Source organism: Pantherophis guttatus, chromosome 5, assembly GCF_059756535.1.
Source record: "Pantherophis guttatus breed Tessera chromosome 5, ASM5975653v1, whole genome shotgun sequence".
Classification (NCBI taxonomy): Eukaryota; Metazoa; Chordata; class Lepidosauria; order Squamata; family Colubridae; genus Pantherophis; species Pantherophis guttatus.
In genome coordinates, this window is record NC_142067.1 from 67,203,911 (window position 1) to 67,224,955 (window position 21,045).

General features: G+C 45.5%; 1 protein-coding gene across 3 annotated transcripts in view; it reads left to right on the forward strand.

Annotated features, from left to right (window-relative positions):
• DMD (dystrophin) overlaps positions 1 to 21,045 on the forward strand; it is a 2,041,544-nt gene that overhangs the window by 909,026 nt on the left and 1,111,473 nt on the right. For all 3 annotated transcript variants that reach the window (XM_087871305.1, XM_087871306.1, XM_087871307.1), the window contains one exon: positions 3,436 to 3,585. In XM_087871305.1, the coding sequence (XP_087727431.1) occupies positions 3,436 to 3,585 (150 nt within the window). The remainder of the gene's footprint in view (positions 1 to 3,435; positions 3,586 to 21,045) is intronic.

Genomic DNA, 21,045 nt, shown 5'->3' on the forward strand with positions numbered 1-21,045 from the left:
AATAGGAATGGGGTTGTAAAAAAGTATCCAGGGGCCCCTTTCCATCAGAATGGCAGTGTCCTGATAGGGATCTATGGGAACTGGCACCTGGTTTAATAACTGTACTGATTTAATTCAACAGACTAGGCCAGTGATGGTTAACTTTTTTGGTGCTGAGTGCCTAAAGCACGTACGCACATGCATAGATGCACACATGTGTGCCACAATCCCCAAAGTGCAATGTGAGCGGCCCCTGCGCATGCACCCCGCACATTCCCTGCGCCTGCGCCCCCGCACATGCACCCCAGGCCCCATTTTGATCTTTTCAGTTTCTACCCCTATCGAGTCCTAGCTTTCTCCTGCCTTCCGTGCCTCCTCCGATCTTTGCAGTTTCTCCCCCCATCGCCTCCTAGCTTTCTCCTGCCTTCCTGCCTTCCGTGCTTCCTCCGATCTTTGCAGTTTCTCCCCCAGTCACGTCCTAGCTTTCTCCTGCCTTCCGTGCCTCCTCCAATCTTTGCAGTTTCTACCCCCATCACATCCTAGCTTTCTCTTGCCTTCCTGCCATGGAGAGGCATCTGCAAAGGGTGGAACCTGCAGAGATCAGGGAAGGCCCCACCCCCATGCATGCGCGGCAGAGACCCGAAGACCAGCTGGCTGCGGGAGGTGTGCTCATGTGCGGTGGAGCTGGGCTGAGGTGATGGCTGGGGTGCCCGCAGAAAGGGCTCTGTGTGCCACCTGTGGCATGTGTGACATAGGTTCGCCATCATGGGACTAGGCCCTCTTGGATGAAAATGATTTTCTGGATTCATTTCAAGGCATTGCAGTGAAATAGAAACATATTGAAAAAAAGACGTCAGGCCCAAGTCCAGAAATGACATCCAATCAAGTTCAAACCTTTATTTCCTTATAGCTAATGGATTGAATATTACCAAACTAATGCTACAACTTTTTAAACGTATCCTAAGGTGTGACTATCCTAAACCTCTTCTCCCTCTTCTCATCCAGCTCAGAACTGTGCAGTCTCTTAACCTGGGCCTCTCTCTGGGAAAGCTCTGAGTTGCCAAAATTCTCTCCCACAGCTCCTAAAGATGCACATCAGGGGTGAAATGCTCCCGGTTCAGACCGGATCACCCGATCCGGTAGCAATGACAGCAGGTGGTTTGGAGAACCGATAGCAAAAATCCCTGCCCCCCCCCCATGCCCAGCTGAGCTGCGCAATCATCAGAGGCTTTTTTTTTAATTTTTAAAAGCAATTTTTCTTTGGCCAAAAAAATGCTTTTAAAAGTAAAAAAAAAAGCCTCTGATGATCAGGCAAGTCAGCTGGGATTGTCAGAGCCTTTGAAAAGCATTTTTGTAACAACCTCTTCGGCCAAAGAGGTTGTGGAAAAAATGCTTTTAAAAGTAAAAAAAAAAGTTGGCCACGCCCACCCAGTTACATTACTCCACAACCAAGCCATGCCCACAGAACCGGTAGTAGCAAATTTTACATTTCACCACTGGTGCACATTCTATCACACAAGGAGAGTAGGACCATGTTGGTCCTCCTGGAAACTTTCAGTATCTCAACCATGATATTCTCCTGTCAGAATCACTGTGGTGATTCTACTCCTTAGAGAGTGGCTTTTTTCAGAAGATGCTGGGGGATTTGGCAATTGGTTAGGTCTGAGTCGTATTTTACCACATATGCTTTTTAACATCTACTGTATATGAAACCATTGGGAGAGATCATCTAGAGATTACAGATTATGGAAGGGACCTTGTAGGTCATCTAGTCCAACCCCCCGCCAAGCAGGAGACCATACTCCATTTCTGACAAATGGCAGTCCAATCTCTTTTTGAAAGCCTCCAGTGATGAAGCTCCCACAACTTCCAAAGGCAAGCTGTTCTATTGGTTGATTGTTCTCAGTGTCAGAAAATTTCTCCTTATTTCTAGGTTGAATCTCTCCTTGATCAGTTTCTCTCTATTATTCCTTGTCTGGCCTTCAGGTGCCTTGGAAAATACCTTGACCCTTTCCTCTCTGTGGCAGCCCCTCAAATATTGGAACACTGCTATCATGTCTCCCCTGGTCCTTCTCTTCACTAGACTAGCCATGCCCAGTTCCTGCAACTGTTCTTCATATGTGTAGTCTCCAGTGCCCTAATCATCCTGGTTACTCTTCCCTGCACTTTTTCTAGAGTCTCAACGTCTTTTTTATAATGTGGTGACCAAAACTGGATGCAGTATTCTAGGTGTGGTCCAGTGGTGGGATTCAGCCAGTTCGCACCACGTCAGGAGAACCGGTTGTTAACTTTCTGAGCAGTTTGGCAAACTGGTTGTTGAAAGAAATTATTAGGGCACAGAACTGGTTGTTAAATTAGTTGAATCCCACCACTGGTGTGGTCTTACTAAGGTTTTATAGAGTGGCATTAGTACATGTCTTGATCTTGATTGTATCCCTCAGTTTATGCAATTTAGGATTGCATTGGCTTTTTTGGCTGCCGCTGCACACTCCTGGCTGATATTTAAATGGTTGTCCACTAAGACTCCCAGATATGGGCTGAGAAGCCATCAAAATGCATTTGGGCAGGTGAATGACTTGATCTAGAGTAGTCCATAGTAACCCTAGTGGAGTAGGTTTGCAGTTGGGGGTATTCCAAATTCTATTATTATCCCTAGAGAGCCATGTGGCCTCAGTGACATAGAATGCCTTTCATTTGCTTTGGTTGATTTACCAACAGTGACGTATCTGGCCAGAGACAGTCTTGCAACAGTTATTCAAATTTTGAAAATTTCCCAGTTGATTATTTCAGTGTGTTGTATGTGGGATTGCCTTTGCAAATTGCCTGGAAAATTCAATTATTGAAAATAGTGTCTGGATGTCTTCCTGATAGGAACATATTATGTCTGTACTTTGCCATCTCTACTGGCTGTTAATCCAATTCACAGCTCAGGTTTTCAAATATAAAGCCCCAAACAGCTTAGGACCAGGTTACCTGATAAGAGCAACTTTTTCCATATATACCTATCTAGACTTTAAAATTTAATGAGGCTATCCTCAAGGCCCTTTCCCCAAAGGAAATATTTATATTTAAAAAATAATCAATTGGTTACCTTTCTTATGATAATCTTCCACTTTAATTATATAGAGAGTTATAGTGATTTTTCAGAAATAAGTAAGAACTATTACGTAAGTAACGGGAAGTGCAACATTCCTTAAGTTCTGGTAAAATTCAGAAGAAATTCAATCAGGTTCTTCCCTTAGTCACTGGGACATAAACGGGAGCGGAGGTAAAGCAAAATTAGGCATACAGGAGTCTGTTATGGTAGCTTGTCTCAATAAAATAGGTCTGATATTCCTGCAATTTTGATTTCCTAATTTGGTCTAACTCAGAGGCTTGACAAGTAGAAATGAAATATTTGTTTTTCTTTTATATAAATGAAATCTCTCAGTAATACCTTTTATGGGTATTTTTTAGTCTCTGGAAATATTAAGGCAGCATCCAGAAGATAATCGCAATCAGATTCGTGAATTGGCACAAACTTTAACAGATGGTGGAGTTTTGGATGAATTGATCAACGAGAAACTTGAAAAATTCAATGTTCGGTGGGAAGAGCTACAACAAGAGGTATATTTCTCTCTTCTAATTTTTTGTTTTAAACTTGGTGGCTCTACATAAAAATAAAGTTATAACTCATATACTATTCTATAATTTTTTAAAAAATAATAATAAATAGTGTGAATCAGAGGTGGATTTCAGCAGGTTCTGACCATTTCTGGAGAACCGGTAGTGGAAATTTTGAGTAGTTCGGAGAACCAGTAGTAAAAATTCTGACTGACCCCGCTCCCATCTATTCTCTGCTTCCTGAGTCCCAGCTGATCGGGAGGAAATGGAGATTTTGCAGTAACCTTCCCCTGGAGTGGGGAGGGAATGGAGATTTTACAGTATCCTTCCCCTGCCACACCCACCAAGCTACGCCCACCAAGTCATGCCATGCCACGCCCACCAAGCCACACCCACAGAACTGGTAGTAAAAAATTTTGAAACCCACCACTGGTGTGAATACAAATAAAAGAAATCGTGCTTGAGTTATTTGGATGATCTAGAAAAATAAGATTCAATGTGTTATATGTACATTAAAAATTGTGACCTTTGTGCTGTCTTTTCAATAAATTTGCATGTCTGTGTATTATTCCCACGTTCTTAATCTAATAATATTGTTGGCCCCTCACAGTATATTGCAATCATTTTTTGTTTGGAGGTACCAAATTCTACTGAAGGAAGAAGCAGCACATTAATCTTTAAATGCATCTATAAATATTTGTTTTCAACATTAATGACAATTTCATTTTGCTATTTTAATCCTAATTTGTTTTTGAGCTAAACAAAATGCTTACCATTCCAACAAATTATGCAATATAATAGTTAAATTGGCTATAGCTTTTCTAATATATGTATTATGCATGTATGCATGTAAAGTAGAAAAGATGTATGCATATAAAGTAGAAAAAACAGCCCTTATTGCACCCTATATTGGCAGCAACCTACAAAATACTTGATTTGTCCAGGTCTTGATTCCTGCCTAGGAGTAATTGCTTGCATGATCACATGCAATAAACAAAAACTAGAATTCAAAGTAGATGATTAATATTTCTTTGGTACAATATGAGAATCCAGTATGACACAAGTGAACAGAGTAGCCAGTAAAACATATTACAAGGCATTGTCTTTTTTGAAGGTCCATGAAAAGACTTTAAAATAGTGTAGTCATTTTGGATTATAAAATATTATTTTAGGGATGTTCTACATATACATATTTTTTTAATCTCTACTCCCCAGTAACTCTTCTATTAAAAATTCTCACAATGTAATTTTTACAATTACAAATGTCTTAAAATTTGTTAGTTTTGTATTTTACATTTTCCAGAATATAAAGGTTTTAACAAAAAATCAAACAAATGGACTATTTTCAAGGCCAACAGTCCTGGCTTCAGAATGCACAAAGGAAGAGCGATGCACCTGAGCCAGAGACTTTTCCCAAACATCTGCCTGGCCACGGATTGAACTCTGGTTGCCTGGCTACTGGGGGGTGGGCTCTGAGGTTTGCTTCAGTTCATTTCTTCGTGTGCATTTTGCTTCAGCTCTTGCCTGACTTTTGCTACATTCAGTTCTTTCCTAGTAAAAGTACCTTTTCTCTAAATCTATGGAGTCAAGGGTTTTTCTTTCCTAGGGATTGTGCAGAGGCAGCCCTGACATTAGGCAAATTCTGCTTTAACAGTCAACCCAGAGACTGCAGTCTACCATCGGGTCCAAGCATCTAAATGTTGAACCACAAGACTGAGCTAGAGGAGACCAGGGCTACGATCGGATTCCTTCCTAGACCGCACAACACTTGAGATGAGGCAGAATGGCTGGAGAAGCTAAACCTAGAGGAGGAACCTGTTAGGCCCAGATGGTTGATGGACATAGGGCAAAAGGAAGACCCAGAGAAATGATCCTTGAGGGTAACCTTCACCTAGATAGCAGAGGTTCCCACAGGCTGGAGTGGTGTGAGGGGATGAAGTCCCTCCTCTTGATGAGAACTTGAAGGATGCCATGCTGAGCCATGCCCTGTACCTGTTACAAGAGGCACTCAAGAACCAAAGAGCCTGGGAAATTCTTGTTCAGATGACTTCCTTGGCTACTGCAAGCCAAGCCATGGATGGAGCTACTGTGGCAGAGATCACAGCAATGGCCACACCTGCTCTGCCTGGACCGGCGCCACCAGTGCCATCACCAGCAGTGGCTACTGAGCTAGTCCCTCCACCTGAAAGGGCTGCCCCTCAGAGACATTGAGCCTTGAAGGTCTCAGCCTTGGGGGTGAAGTATGGGGGAGCCCCCAAGCAACTGGGGTTCTTCTGGTGCAAGTCTGGAACTACATGCAGGAGTATGGGGTTGAATTGGTGATGGTGATAGCACAAATAAGATGCGTGACAATGGCTCTTGAGGGTGCCACTGATGAATGGATGGTTTCCCTCCTCAATGGTGACATCTGCCAACTGTGGAGTTACGACCACTTTATGGCAGCCCTTTGCCATCAGTTTGAGGACCCACTGGTAGAATGCAAAACTCAGATCCGGATAAAGACCATTACCCAAAGGCGGAGGTCAGTGGCCGCGTACACCCAAGAGTTCCAAGAGTGAGCATGCCAGCTAACCACTTGGCCTAAAGATATCCTGATCTATTGCTTCAAAGAAGGCCTCAATGATGGCGTCTATCTGTATTTTGTATGGGGCTCCATGCACCCTACAACACTGGTATGTGTTGGTGGGTGAGATACAGATTGACCCAGCTTGAGACTTGACACCATGGTGGCACCATGATGGATGGTGCAAATCCTGCCCTCCTGCATGTAAAGAAACCTCAAAGACATCAAAGAGCAAATCCAGACCTAGACTGAAATCCACAGCATGCTTCAAGTTCAAGAAAGAGGAACACCAAGCTGTGGAGTGCTGATCAATCAAGCCCAGCCTCAAAGTCATGATAACTCTGGGAAAGAAGCTGGAAAAGCCAGATCTGAGGATCTGGGAAACAGCGCTGAAAGGCATGGTAGGTCATTAAGTTCACCCACCTGATTCTGAGGGGCTGGGAGCTCCAACCAGCTTGAGAGTGAAAGGAACTACGACGGTGACCCCCTAGTAAATCAACATGTGATCCCTGTAACCATTCATGTGGAACTAGTGGTGCCTTCCTCGGGAACCCAGGGGAGAATGTTGGCTTTACTGGACTCTAGCTGCCCTGAGGCGGTAGAAAATTTGGGACTAAGACTCAAGTGACTGAAGGTGCCAATAGCTTTTTGCCAATTGCATGGGACAGTAGTGGGGTGAGGCAGTTCATTTTATAACTGAAATAGTGGAGATGAGAATGGGAAAGCACAAAGAGACTCTGAGTTTCATAGATGCACAAGGGGTGAGAGACCCCTCCTACTTGGACTGACTTGGCTCCAGAAATGGAACCCTTATGTAAATTTGAGGAGAGGTCTTTTAAAATTTCAGCACAAGGTGGCCAAGATTCCAATACCCAGAGGCAGGAAAACCAAAGGACAGAAAGAGTTGGGGGTAGCAGTGCAGGAACACCCAAAAAGCAAGCCCAGAATCCCCAAGGAGTACTAGGAACTATGGGACATGTTTAGCAAGAAGGGCTCTGTTGCAGTCCTGCCCCATTACCCCACTGTAGTATTGAAATCCTTCCTGAGGCTAAACTCCCCAAACCTAAGCTTTACTCAATGACTCCATGAGAGTTAGGAGAGCTCTGCGCTTTCATAGGTAAAAATATGGATTTATTCAACTGATTAGACTGCAAGTGGCAGCCCTGGTATTGTTCCAGGAAAAGAAGGATGGAACTCTTAATGTGTTGACTATAGGGGGCTAGATGTGATGTGCATAGAAAATGTCTACCCATTGCCCGTGATGAAGGACATGCTGGCGCATCTAGTCAAAGACAAAATCTTCACTAAATTAGATTTGTGGGAGGCTTATTACTGGGTTTGGATCAAGGAGGGCAATGAATGGAAAACTATGTTCAACTGCCCTCTGGGATATTTTCAGTTCCATGTGCTCCCTTTTGACCTGCAGGGACTCCCAGCTGTGTTCATGCAACTGATCAATGAAGTATTGCATGACTATTTATACAAGGGGATGGTGGTATATTTGGCGACATTTTTTTCCCTCCAATTTTTATTTATAAGTACAAACTAAACAGAACAATGAAATGTAGAAAACATAAAAACATATAAACATCCATTTCAATACATGTCCAGCGACATTTTATATATGCTGAAACTATTGAAGAGCATATGAAAATGATGTAGGCAGTCTTAAAAGGGCTCCGAGCAGTCAAATTGTATGCAAAATTTTCTAAATGTGAATTTCACCAAGATAAAATTGATTACCTGGGTTACCATGTAATGTAATGTAATGAAGGAGTGGAAATGGACCCAGAAAAGGTGAGGACAGTGTTGGAGTGGGCCCCTCCCCATGCTAGGAAGCAGTTACAGAGTTTCCTAGGCTTTGTCAATTTCTACCGGCAATTCATCCCTTTATTTGAAAAGATTGCATTACCAGTCACCAACTTTTTAAAAACTAAGGGCGAGGGCAAGCTAAAGCTGAGTCAGCCACTTAAGTGAACCATGGAGTGCCAAGCAGTGTTCAAGAAACTCAAACAGCTATTCATGGCAGAGCCCGTGTTAAAGCACTCCAACACAACTACTCCTTTTGTACTTCGGGCAGATGAGAGTGATGTAACCATGGGGGCTGTGCTATTACAAAAGAATGCCCAGGGCCTGCCACAACCATATCTGTGCACCTCTAAAAAACTTACCAAAACTAAACAGAGGTGGACAGTGTGGGAGAAGGAGGCATATGCAGTGCAGTGGGCTCTGCTTACTTGGTGGCATTTCCTGGAAGGGGCAAAAACCCTGCTCAAGGTGTGGACTAACCATAGAAATCTGGGAGCCCTGAAAACTCCATGCAACATATCCCCTAAACAAATCTTCAGCCCTTAATATTTTAATTGGTTCAATTTCACCCTGCGCTATATTCCAGGAAAGAAATTTTTTTATGGTAGATGCTTTCTCTAGGTTGCCTAATACAATAGTATTAAAGCCAAAGTGGTATGACCAGCCATCCTCTTAATGTAGCTAGCAGCCCCAGTAACCACTAGATTTCAGTGGGGGAAAGCAGCCTGAGATTTCAAATGAACCTTAATGGTACAACATCTACATGGAGGGAAGTAAGCAGTGGGGTACCACAAGGTTCCATTTTAGGCCCACTACTCTTCAATATCTTCATAAATGACTTAGATGAGGGGATAGAAACTTACCAGATTTTCGGATGATGCTAAGTTGGCAGGAATAGCCAACATTCTAGATCAGTGATGACTAACCTTTTTGCCGTCGCGTGCCAAAAGTGGGGGGGGGAGTGCGGGGGGTTGTGTGTGTGTGTGTGTGTCCACATCCATAATTCAATGTGCCCCCCCCCCCCGTGCATGCAAGTGCAACCCCCCTGCACTCCTCCTGGTAGGCCTGGTAGGCCCATTTTTCGCCCTCCCCAGGCTCCAGAGACTTTCTTGGAGTCTGGGGAGGGCAAAAACGGCCTTCCCCACCCCCCTGGAGGCTCTCTGGAGGTCAGAAAAGGCACGTTTCCCGACTTCTGGTGGGACCGGAAGGCCTGATAATCAGCTGACCGGCGCATGCATGCATTCTGGAGCTGAGCTAGGGCAATGCTCACATGCCCACAGATATGGCTCCACGTGCCACCTGTGGCAAACGTGCCATAGGTTCGCCATTATGGCTCTAGATGATAGGCTTAAGATCCAAATGGATCTTGACAGACTTGAACATTGGACCCTATCTAACAAAATGAAATTCAATGTAGAGTAAAGTAAACTTACACTTAGGGAAGAAAAACTAAAAGTACACATATAGACTAGGTGAAACCAGTCTTAATAGCAGTAACTGTGAGAGCGATCTTGGCATCTTAGTGGACAACTAATTAAATATGAGTCAGCAATGTGCAGTGGCAGCCAAAAAAGCCAATGCAATCCTAAACTGCATTAACAGAGGGATACAATCAAGTTCAAGTGAGGTACTAATACCACTCTATAAAGCCTTAGTAAGACCATACCTAGAATACTGCATCCAGTTTTGGTCACCACACTATAAAAAAGATGTTAAGACTCTAGAAAGAGTGCAGAGAAGAGCAATCAAGATGATTAGGGGACTGGAACCTAAAACATACAATGAATGGTTGCAGGAACTGGGCATGACTAGTCTAGTGTGGAGGAGGACCAGAGGAGACATGATAGCAGTGTTCCAATATTTTAGGGGTTGCCACAGAGACGAGGGGGTCAAACTATTTTCCAAAGCACCTGAAGGCCAGACAAGAAATAATGGAAGGAGACTAAACAAGGAGAGGTTCAACCTGAAATAAGGAGAAATTTTCTGACAGTGAGAGCAATCAACCAATGGAACACCTTGCCTTCAGAAGTTGTGGGAGCTTCATCACTGGAAGCTTTCAAGAAGAGACTGGACTGCCATATGTCAGAAATGGTGTAGGGGTCTGCTTGGGCAGGGGGTTGGACTAGATCAGCAGTCAGCAATCCGTGGCTCCGAATGCAGCTCTTTTGGCCCTCTGCTGCGGCTCCCTGTCGGCTGATCCCACAACTGGCTGACTCCACCCCTCCCCTCACAGTCACTCCTCTTCTGGCCTGAGAAGGTAAGGGCAACGGTGGGGGATGGAGACTCACTCCCTATTCCAGAGTGGGAGTGAAGCGCCCCTGTAGTTGCCTTTGTGCAGCAAAAGCATTCCCCCTTTGTCATGTTACATTTGTGCTCAAGGCAGCCCTCGCCTCCCACTGCTTCGGGCTCAGAGCTGTAAGCAACTTGGAGCTTTTAGCAGCTTCAGGCTTGGAGCTGTTGCCGCCTCCATGGCTTGCCCACTACTCTTGCAGTGCCTTGTGCGTCTCCCTGAGTGACCAAGGTGTATCCAGCACCAACAAGTGCCGGAAGAAGCACCCGTGAGAAATAGCAAGGAATGAGCCGCAGTTTATCATTTTCACAAGTTGTTCAATGCCTCACTCAAGATCAGGATTTTTATGGGCTTTGCTGTTGAAGGTTTTATCTCCACTCCCTTCCCAGGTATTTGAATATCTTGTAAAATGATGCAATCTCAGTCAAGTTTTATATGAATAGTTCAGTCCTGCAAATGCTTTTATAAGCTGCATTGGTTTTGGGGTCCTTTTGAATATTTTTGCCTTAGATCCTGATGAGACTGGCTGCAGAAAGGGATTTACTCCCAGAGTTAGCCTTAGATTTTAGAAAGTATTTGTTTATCAAATCTAAATAGCCACTCAGCTCACCAAAGATGAATCTGGGTGGCACACAACAATGAGGTAAAACTATATAAAAACTATAGATGTAAAACATAAAAATCCATATTAATAAAGTAGCCGCCCGCCATTTCCTGCTGCAGTTTGTTGGGCAGCAAGACCCAGCTAGAGATGAGGCACTGGAGAATCAGAATCAGAGAGACAGAGAAACAGAGACACACACACACAGAGAGAAAGAGAGACAGAGAGACAGAGAGAGAGAGAGAGACAGAGAGACAGAGAGAGAGAGAGAGAAAGAGAAAGGTGAACAACATTTTTACAGAACTATAGATATGTTGAGGCCTTTGAAGTGGGAGACAAGGTGAGGCCAGATGTGACAAGAGGTGGCTGGGAGGAGAGGTGTGAGGTGTGGCCCAGTGAGGCTGGGTGTTCATGTGATTGGGTGGGAGTGAGTGACATCGAGTTGGCCACACCAGGTTTTGTGGCTCCCGGTGTTTTCTTTTCTGTGGGAAACAGGTCCAAATGGCTCTTTGAGTGTTTAAGGTTGCTGACCCCTGACCTACAAGGTCCCTTCCAACTCTGTTAATCTGTAAATAAAAATGACTGCACCATGTGTGATTGACTGGCTTGGGTTGGGGCTACATTTTATGTGTCCTCAAGCTTGAGGAGCACTGTTTTACAAGGTGCTCATGACTCTACATCAGTGGAACATTTTGGATTTGTAAAAACCTTGATTAAGTGGCAATTTTGGTAGCCTTCTTTGAAAAAGGACATTGAAAGCTATGTGAGTTTGTGCATTAGCTAAAAGACCACTGGGGAAACCAATGAGACTTTTGCAGACTGTGGCCAGCCCACAGACACCATGGAAAGAAATATCAATTGACTTTATTGTAGAACTACCTGAAAGTGGGGGGCACAGTGTTATTTGGATTGTTACTGATCTTTTTTTTTTTTAAATAGGTACATTTGATCCCTTGCCCCAAAATCCCCTCTGCAAAAATGTTAGCTAAGCTTTTTGTGTAACATGTGTATAGGTTGAATGGTGCTCCTGAACACATTATTTCAGATAGAGGGATGCCATTCACATCACAGTTTTGGCGGAAATTTTAAAGCCGTTAGGAATTGCCCAAGGTTTAAGCTCCTCCCATCATCCTCAAACTAATGGGATGTGTAAGGGAGCCAATTTTGTCCTGGAACAGTACCTCAGGTGCTACATTAATTACCACCAAAACAATTGGGCTGACCTTCTATCATTTGAAGATGTGGCATACAATAATTCTATGCCTCTAGTCAAGTCTTTGTATCTATGTCAGAGCTGCCTCACTTGGCCATTAGCCCATAAGGCACTGGAAGATGCATGTCAGGCACATAAGAAACAAGTGAATAAAAACTGTGTGAAACCAAAAGATTTTAAAGTGGGTGATAGAGTTTACCTTTCCACAAAATATCTACAGTCCACTCAACAGTGAAAAAAACTTGGTATCAACTTTGGAAGCCATAATAGCACCAGAAGCTTCCATGCTGCCAACTTCTTGCGCTTGGGAAAGTAGGAGGAGGGATTTAGGAGAGTGACATAATAGCATTCTTCCCTTCGGTCAAGGTCATGGTGTTTATGCATCTGGAGGAGGAGTGGTTGCAGGGATGGCTCAAGTTGGGACGGGAGGATGATTGGGCCATGTGACAGACTGATGGGCACAGGGGCTGGATTTGGGGTTTTGATTTACTGAGGGAAAACCCAGAACTCTCAGATTCAAGTTTCCCAGATATGCCAGTATACCTACTCTAATAAATGGAATTTTGAGAAATGCTTGCCTCAGAGTTTTTAATTGGAGTGGGGCTTTCTGGAATGCTGACACTTGGCCTTAATATATGTTGGGCCATTCCCCATTGTTAAAATAATTAACCCAGGCATGGTACAATTGGAATTGCCTAAGAATGTTAAACGTATTCACCCCACGTTTCGTTGCAGTTTACTGAAACCTGAAACTATGTCTCCTATACCTGATACTTTGCCTGTGCCCATTTTAATTGAAGGAGAGCAGCATTTTGAAATTAAGGAAATTCTAGATTCTAGGGAACATAGAGGGAAGGTACAATACTTTGTTGCATGAAAGCATCCCCCCCCCTTTGCAATCTGAGTGGGATGAATTAGTGGTTTTATTTGGGCTATATTGCTTTGCTTTACCTATGAGTATTTTGTTTTCTTGTTTTAGGGAAAATGCCTCTTTTTCGGTGAATAATTACAGGTGAATATCAACCTGTATCTTTGCTTTCTTTCAATCTTGCTGCCAGCTACCATGGAAATGGTGCGGGTGGAAAGCACTGGGTATTTGGGAGGGGAAGCGTGCAGGAGATGGAAATGTAATTTCTTAGAAGCGATGAGGAGGCCTGGACTCAGAGAGGCCTGCTTGGGTTATTTAACATTTTCAAGGCCAACGGTCCTGGCTTCAGAATGAACGAAGGAGGAGTGATATACTTGAACCAGAGATTTTCCCCAAACAACTTCCTGGCTGAGGATTGAACTCTGGTTGACTGGCTACTGGGGAGTGGGTTCTGAGGTTTGTTTCAATTTGTTTCTTCATGTGCATTTTGCTTCAGATCTTGCCTGACTTTTGCTGCATTCAGTTCTTTCCTAGTAAAAGTACCTTTTCTCTAAATCTATGGAGTCAAGGGGTTTTCTTTCCTAGGGATTGAGCAGAGGCAGCCTATAGAGAAAAAAAATGGCCCTATTCTATAACCATACAGTTAAATATCATTCCATTGAAGCTTGGTTTACAAATAATATGTACTATTAATATTGATACTAAAAATGTTTTAATAAAAACATATCCAGCCTATGTTCACAAGCTTATACATGATAACAGTTGCAAACTGAGATAACAGTGTTATTTCAGGGCTTGACTCAAAATATGACAGAGTAATAACTATCAATCCAAAGTAGGCATAGGAAAGAAGCTCCTACTGAAAACTTCCATTAAGTAATTTATTGGAATATTTTCATAGAGTTTTCTTAGTGAATGAAGTTTACAGGTAGTTTCCATTATTATATGAATGCAAAGCTTAGCTCAATTCCTGGGTAAAAAGCCAGATATTCATACCCCTTCAGAATAGGGTAAGGGGTTTCTGAACTTCAGGGAAAAGACTATTTCAAAGAGTTGCAACATGTACATTGAAGGGAAGGGAACATCCCTATCATGATACTGCCATTCTAGTGGGGAGAGGAGGGGACCCCAGATCCTTTTACTCACTTATTGCTCTCATCCTGTTTTCTTATGTATCCTGTAATTCCCTGGTATATAACGTTCACCCTGTCACCTATTCTGCCATTATGGTGGAAGGGGAACAACACTTTGAAATCAAAGAGATCCTTGACTTCCACACCCACTCAATACCTAGTCTCCTGGAGACATTGACCCAGTGGTGGGATTCTACCGGTTCGCACCGGTTCAGTAGAACCGGTTGTTAAGCAGTTCAGAGAACCTTGTTAAGTAGTTAAGCAGTTCAGAAAACCGGTTGTTAGAAGAAATCTCCTTTTGTTTTTTCCCACTTTTTCAGAGTTAATCCTGTAAGGAATTACAACTTTCTGGTGTTGTTTCCTAGCCTAATCTTTATTGCCCTGCTTACAGAAACTGTTTCTCAGTTAACCCTTATTACATTCTTGACAGTCTTACTATCGCTTCTGATTCTGGACCGTCTCGAAGTTTTTTTTTTCTTGACTTTCTTAAAGGGGAAGGGTTGTTTTAAGCTTTTTACACCACTCTTGGGAGGAAATACTCCCCTGTTGGAGTTCTTCCAGCCAGGGTGCAATGATCAGCACTTTGAAGAAATAATTGTGGTGCTAGAGGTGGTAGCTGGGCTGGCGGTGGAGTTCCCCAGGCTTATGGTACTGGGGGACTTTGCTGTCACTTGGCAAATCCTCAGATGCGGCTCAGGAATTCATGGCTTCCAGGACAACCATGGACTTGACCCAAGTAGTTCAGGGTCCGACTCATTGGGGGGGGACACACTTAACCTGGTGTTTCTCTCGGGGCAGTGGAGATATGACCTGGAATTAAGGGGTATAGATGCTTCTCCCTTGTCGTGGTCAGATCATTTCCTGCTGAGGTTGGACTTCAGGACGCTACTCCTCCATCGCAGGGAGGCAGAACCGATTAAGTGGTTCCACCCCAGGTGCCTAATGGACCCTGAAGGGTTCCAGAAGGAGCTTGGGGAGATACCTGACTCCCTTGTCCACAGTCCGGCTGAATCCCTGGCGGCTGCCTGGAATAGGGCGGCATCTGGGGCACTGGACCGGATTGTGCCTTTGCAACCTCTCCATGGCAGTGGATCCAGGAAAGCTCCCTGGTTTACTGAGGAGCTCCAGGAGATGAAGCGCCAGAAGAGATGTCTAGAGCGACACTGGAGGACCAGTAACTCTGAATCTGACCGAACACTCTTAAGAGCCTTTATTAGGACTTATTTAGTGCGATACGGGCGGCAAAACGTTCGCATTTTTCCGCACTTATTGCATCCACTGATTCGTGCCCAGCCACCCTATTTAGTGTGACTCGCTCCCTCCTTAATGTAGGGGGAGTGGAGGAGCCCTTGCAGGGTAGAGCTGAGGAGTTTGTGCAGTTTCTGTCAGATAAAGTTGCTCAGATTCGGATGGACCTGGACTCTGATTGGGCAATTCTGACCGAGATGACGGGGGCAGGTCTTAGTCCTATTGTGTGGGATGAATTTGAGCCTGTGACTCCTGAGGAAGTGGACAAGGCTGTAGGAGCGATGAGTTCCTCCACTTGTTTGTTGGACCCGTGCCTCTCCTGGCTGGTTTTGGCCAGCAGGGAGGTGACACGAGGCTGGGTCCAGGCTTTAGTTAATGTGTCCTTGAGGGAAGGTGCCTTCCCGCAACTGTTAAAGGAAGCAGTTGTAAGGCCCCTCCTCAAGAAGCCTTTCCTGGATCTAGCAGAATTAAATAACTTTCGTCCAGTCTCCTACCTACCCTTTGTGGGAAAGGTTGTAGAGAAAGTGGTGGCACTTTAGCTCCTGCGGTCATTGGTCTCAGGAATGCCGTGTGAGACGCAATCAAAACACAGCTACAGCCTTATTCAGCTCTTTTGCCATGCTGGTTTATTCGCATCCGCATCTGGCTACACACTGTGATTCGTAAACACGATTGAAATCGGCGCTACATTACACCAAGAATGGGGCGTTTATATAGCCCATCTTTCCATTAACTCATTAGGACCGCGCCCTTGTTTGTTACTACGCCCCTCATTTAGGGGCGTAGATCACGCCCTTGTTTATTACCACACCCCTCTTCTAGGGGCGTAATTGGTCTTCAGCGTGTTCTGGAAGGTGCTGCCGCTGTGTCCTCCGGAATGGCCCTAATCCCGTCGCACCTGATACCACCACCCCACACCCTGCATACGGCCGCCTTCACCCAGTGCCACCACCACCAAGTATGTATATGTCCCTCGATGCTTTCAGCATGCGTTAGCGATGTCGAGCAGGTTGCTAGGCTCGACAGGCGGCTCCCCTTTCACCACGTGTCCTTCTGTAAGAGATAAGTTACACGTATTAGTAGATAACCGTGGTTTGTGAGGATACATTCTATGAAACCGTCGAATCAATCGGTTTGCTTTTACATTACTATGCGATATCCAAGAAGCCTCTTCTACTGGATAACCCTTCCATTTAACAAGGTAAGAGAGGACCCCCCTTGTCCATCTAGAATCTAGGACTTCATCAATTTCGTAATGGCCCTCCGTGACCGGACCAGGACAGTCGAATACTTGGATATGTTTGGCGGGTTTGAGAAGACTACTATGAAATATGGGGTGGATCTTCCCCAATAACGGAGGTAACTTTAGTACTACAGTCACAGGATTTACTACTCGTATCACCGGAAACGGGCCCAGATATTTCGGTCCCAGTTTCCTACTAGGAAGCCTTAATTTGATGTATTTGGTAGAGAGAAATACCATGTCCCCTACCTTGAATGGTTGAAACAGTGCTCGTTTCTTATTCGCCTGGCTTTTATATGCGAGGGCTGCTTTATCTAATGCCTCTCTGACCTGGGGCCATACCGTATTCATCTTATCGGCCCACTCATGGGGCATTGGCGACGTTGTCGGTGGTTGATCTAACTCGGGTATCGCTACGAAGTCTCGTCCCATTGCCACTCGAAAAGGAGTGAGACCCGTACTGCTATGAACTGCATTGTTATAGGCGACCTCCGCAAATGGTAGTAGTGAAGATCAATCGGTCTGTTGATATGAAACATAGCAACGAAGGTATCGCTCTATCATTGCATTTGCTCTCTCTGCAGCCCTATTGGTACTAGGGTGGAATGCCGAACTGAGGCCTTGCGTTGATCCAATAGCCGAGAGGAAGTTTCTCCAAAATCGGGCTATAAATTGCACCCCTCTATCAGAAATAATACGACGGGGTACCCCGTGTAACCTATAAATGTGTTGTATAAATAGCTTAGATAGCTTACGAGCTGAGGGTAATCCTCGGCACGGAATGAAATGAGCTTGTTTAGAAAATAAATCGATAATAGTCCAAATAACTGTGTTCCCATTGCTGTCTGGCAAATCAACTATAAAGTCCATCCCTATCTCCTCCCATGGTTGGGTAGGTGTGGCTACAGTCTGTAGTACTCCCAAAGGTTTTCCAGGGCGGGATTTGGCCTTGGCGCATATGGAACAGTCTTGTGTGTATGTTTCTATATCTTTCCTCATATGTGGCCACCAAAACTGACGCCGTGTTAAATGCAGGGTTTTAAGGAAACCGTAATGCCCAGCCGATTTATTATCATGGCATCGGTGTAACACCAGGCCCCGGACCCCTTCCGGTACATACATTTTGTCCCCTTTCCACGAAAACCCGTCCCTATGCGTGAGCAGGTGTTTGTTTTCCTTAAACCAGCTATCAGTGTTTAACTCCCTTTGCACCTGCTCTTTCCAGTCTATTGTAGTCTCTGTGGTTACAGCTGCTGCAGTCCTACCACCGTTGGGCACCATAGCTTGTACTATCTCATCCCATTTGCTCTGGAATTGAGGCATCCGAGAGAGAGCGTCGGCCAAGAAGTTCTTGCCACTGGGCATGTGTTTTAGCGTGAACCGGAAACGCTGAAAATAATGTGCCCACCGGACTTGTTTAGGAGACAGTCGTCTGGGAGTTTGTAATGCTATAAGGTTGCGGTGATCCGTCCACACCTCAAATGGTACCTGTGCTCCTTCCAAAAGATGCCTCCAGGTGAGAAGAGCCCAACGAACAGCAAACGCCTCCTTTTCCCAGATAGCCCAACCCCTTTCTGTGGGACTGAATTTTTTGGAGGTGTACACACACGGGTGTAACTGACCTTGGACATCGGTTTGTAACAACACGGCCCCTACCGCAACATCACTTGCATCCACTTGTACTATGAATGGTTTCGATTGATCAGGATGTTATAGTACGGGTGCCTCAGCAAAACAACGATTCAGGGTTTCAAAAGCTGTCTGGCACTCCATCGTCCAATCCAAGCCCCGTCCAGGTCGCGGAGGCCCCTCCCCTTTTGTGCGTAGCAGGTTTGTTAACGGCAGAGCAATATGTGCGAATGTTGGGATGAACTGACGATAGAAGTTAGCGAACCCAAGGAAGCTTTGTAACTGTTTCCTTGTTGTAGGGGCCAGCCATTCCAACACAGTATTTACTTTTGTTGGATCCATCGCTATACTGTCCTTGGATATCCTATATCCGAGATAGTCTAGTTCTGTGTGATGGAATTCGCACTTGGACACCTTAACATACAGGCGGGCTTTTAACAACCGTTCCAATACCTGACGGACTAAACTAATATGTTCCTCCATAGACTCAGTGTATATTAAGATATCGTCTAGATACACTAGAACCCCTTGGTATAGATAATCGTGTAATACCTCATTAATCAATTGCATAAAGACTGTGGGAGCGCCCTGCAATCCAAACGGCATAACACAAAACTTATAACTGCCCAACGGGCAGTTAAAGGTGGTTTTCCACTCGTCTCCTTGTTTTACACGTACCCTATAGTAGGCCTCCCCTAAGTCCAATTTTGTAAAATACTTTCCGGTCGCTAATGCAGCTAACAGGTCCTTCATTAAGGGTAATGGGTATAATGGTTCTACGCTTACTGCGTTCAAACCTCGATAGTCCACACATAAACGAAGCCCTCCATCCTTTTTCTCACGGAACAACACCGGAGTGGCCATACGTGACCGACTAGGTTGTATAAACCCACGGGCTAGGTTTTTGTCAATGTATCTATGTAATTCTTCCACCTCACGTGGGGTCATGGCATACATGCGTGGTTTTGGCAGCTTTACCCCGGGTATTAGTTCAATAGCGCAGTCAGTGGGACGGTGTGGTGGTAACGTATCACATTCCCCTTCATCAAACACTGCCGCTAGATCTGCATATACTGCTGGTACTCCAACGGGACATATATCGCTATCCAGCCCCAATGAAACTCCTTGCTCTTTCGGAACCTTCTGTGAGCTACCTGGATCTGGTCCTATCGACAGACGGAGTTTCCTGAAACCCCCCTCCCACCAGATCGTGGGCTTCCATTTATCCAACCAAGCCAATCCCAAAATCACGGGTTCGATCATTGTGTCCACCACCACAAACCGTATGTTTTCCCAGTGAGCTCCTATCTCCATTTTTACTAATTCTGTCACTTGGGTTGCTGGGGCTCCCCCTAAGGTAGAGCCATCCATCTGTTCGAATGTTATTGGGGTTTTTAACGACCGTAACCGTATACCCAAATGGGTGGCTACAGTTCATCTTATCAAACACCTTGTACACCCAGAATCAATAAGGGCTTCATGCTGTACTCGTGTTGGCCCCTGTAATGGTGTCAGGGTTATGGGTATGAGGAAGGGACGGATGGGTTCACTTGCCATTGGGTCATTGGTGTCCTCTTCCTCATCACTATCAGCTAGCACCACAGGAACTATCCCAGGATGTACAGCGGGACCCGGTTCCTTCGTCGTGGTTCCATTGGGGCTCTGTCCTGGTTGCGATAGACCTCTGGTCTTTTCCGGGGTTGGTCGCCCACGGGACTTTCCACTAGCTGTCAGGGCGTTCGGTCCAGGTGGTTGAGCCGGTGGTAGCGGGCATTCCAGAGCCCTATGGCCAGGTTGATTACACCGTAAACAGCGTAACAGCCGCCGTGTGGAATCAGCTACTCGAGGATCAGGCTCCCCTCGCCCCACTGCTCTGACAGGACCCAGCCGGTCTGGTTGGCGTCGGATGGGGATCGTACTCACACCTCCCCTAACCCGGAACTCTCTTAGTCCCACGTCCAGGTCAATAGCTGCTTTACACCACTCAGACAAACGGGGTGGCATGCCCCGATATACACAGGCTTGTCTTAGGTCACGATCCAGTCCAAGATGGAATTGATGAACAAGCATGCATTCGGGCCAACCCCTAACTCTCCCCGCTAGCCAACGAAACTCTTTTACGTATTCCTTTGCTGAACGGCCCCGTTGTTTCAAGGCCACAAGCTCCCCCTCAGCTACTTGTGTTCGTGTGTCATCTTCAAATCGTATCCTGAGGCCTTCCAGGAATAAGCCAACATCAGTGAGCTCTCGAGCATGGTCGTTATGCAAGTCCGCTACCCAATCCGCAGCTTCACCTGTTAAAGTTGTTGTAATGGCCACTACCATGGACCACTGAGTTGGATATAAGCGCCCATATAAATCAATATAACTGAGTACCTGGCTCAGGAACAGGGCTACATGGTCTGGGTTGCCATCAAACGTGGTCTGCAAGGGGGGTGGTCCCCAGACTGGTTGGGATCCCCATACCCCAGGCTGTCCAGCCGGTACTGGAGGATAAGCTATCTGTCCTGAGACCTGACTTGGGCCCTGCCCCGGAGGGGGGCGAAGCGACCCAGATGCTGTCCCTGTAGCCACACCCACCAATGATCCAAGCGATTGGGTTGCAGCATATTGTGTGGCCGGTGGTCGGGGATTGCTTTGGGAGGGACCCACCCGTAATTTGGGGCTAGCCAGGCGGAACCGGGTCTCTGTCCCTGCGGAGGATGTTGGCCAGCCAGGGTTAGGTTCTGTCCCCGTCATCCATGGTTGCCATGATTGTGCATCCCTGAAGCTGGCTTCACCAAAACGCTCCCGGAGGATTTCTATGGTGGAGTGGCCCAAACCTGTTGAATAGCTCCACTCCCCGTCATTATCTTCCGCCCAGCGC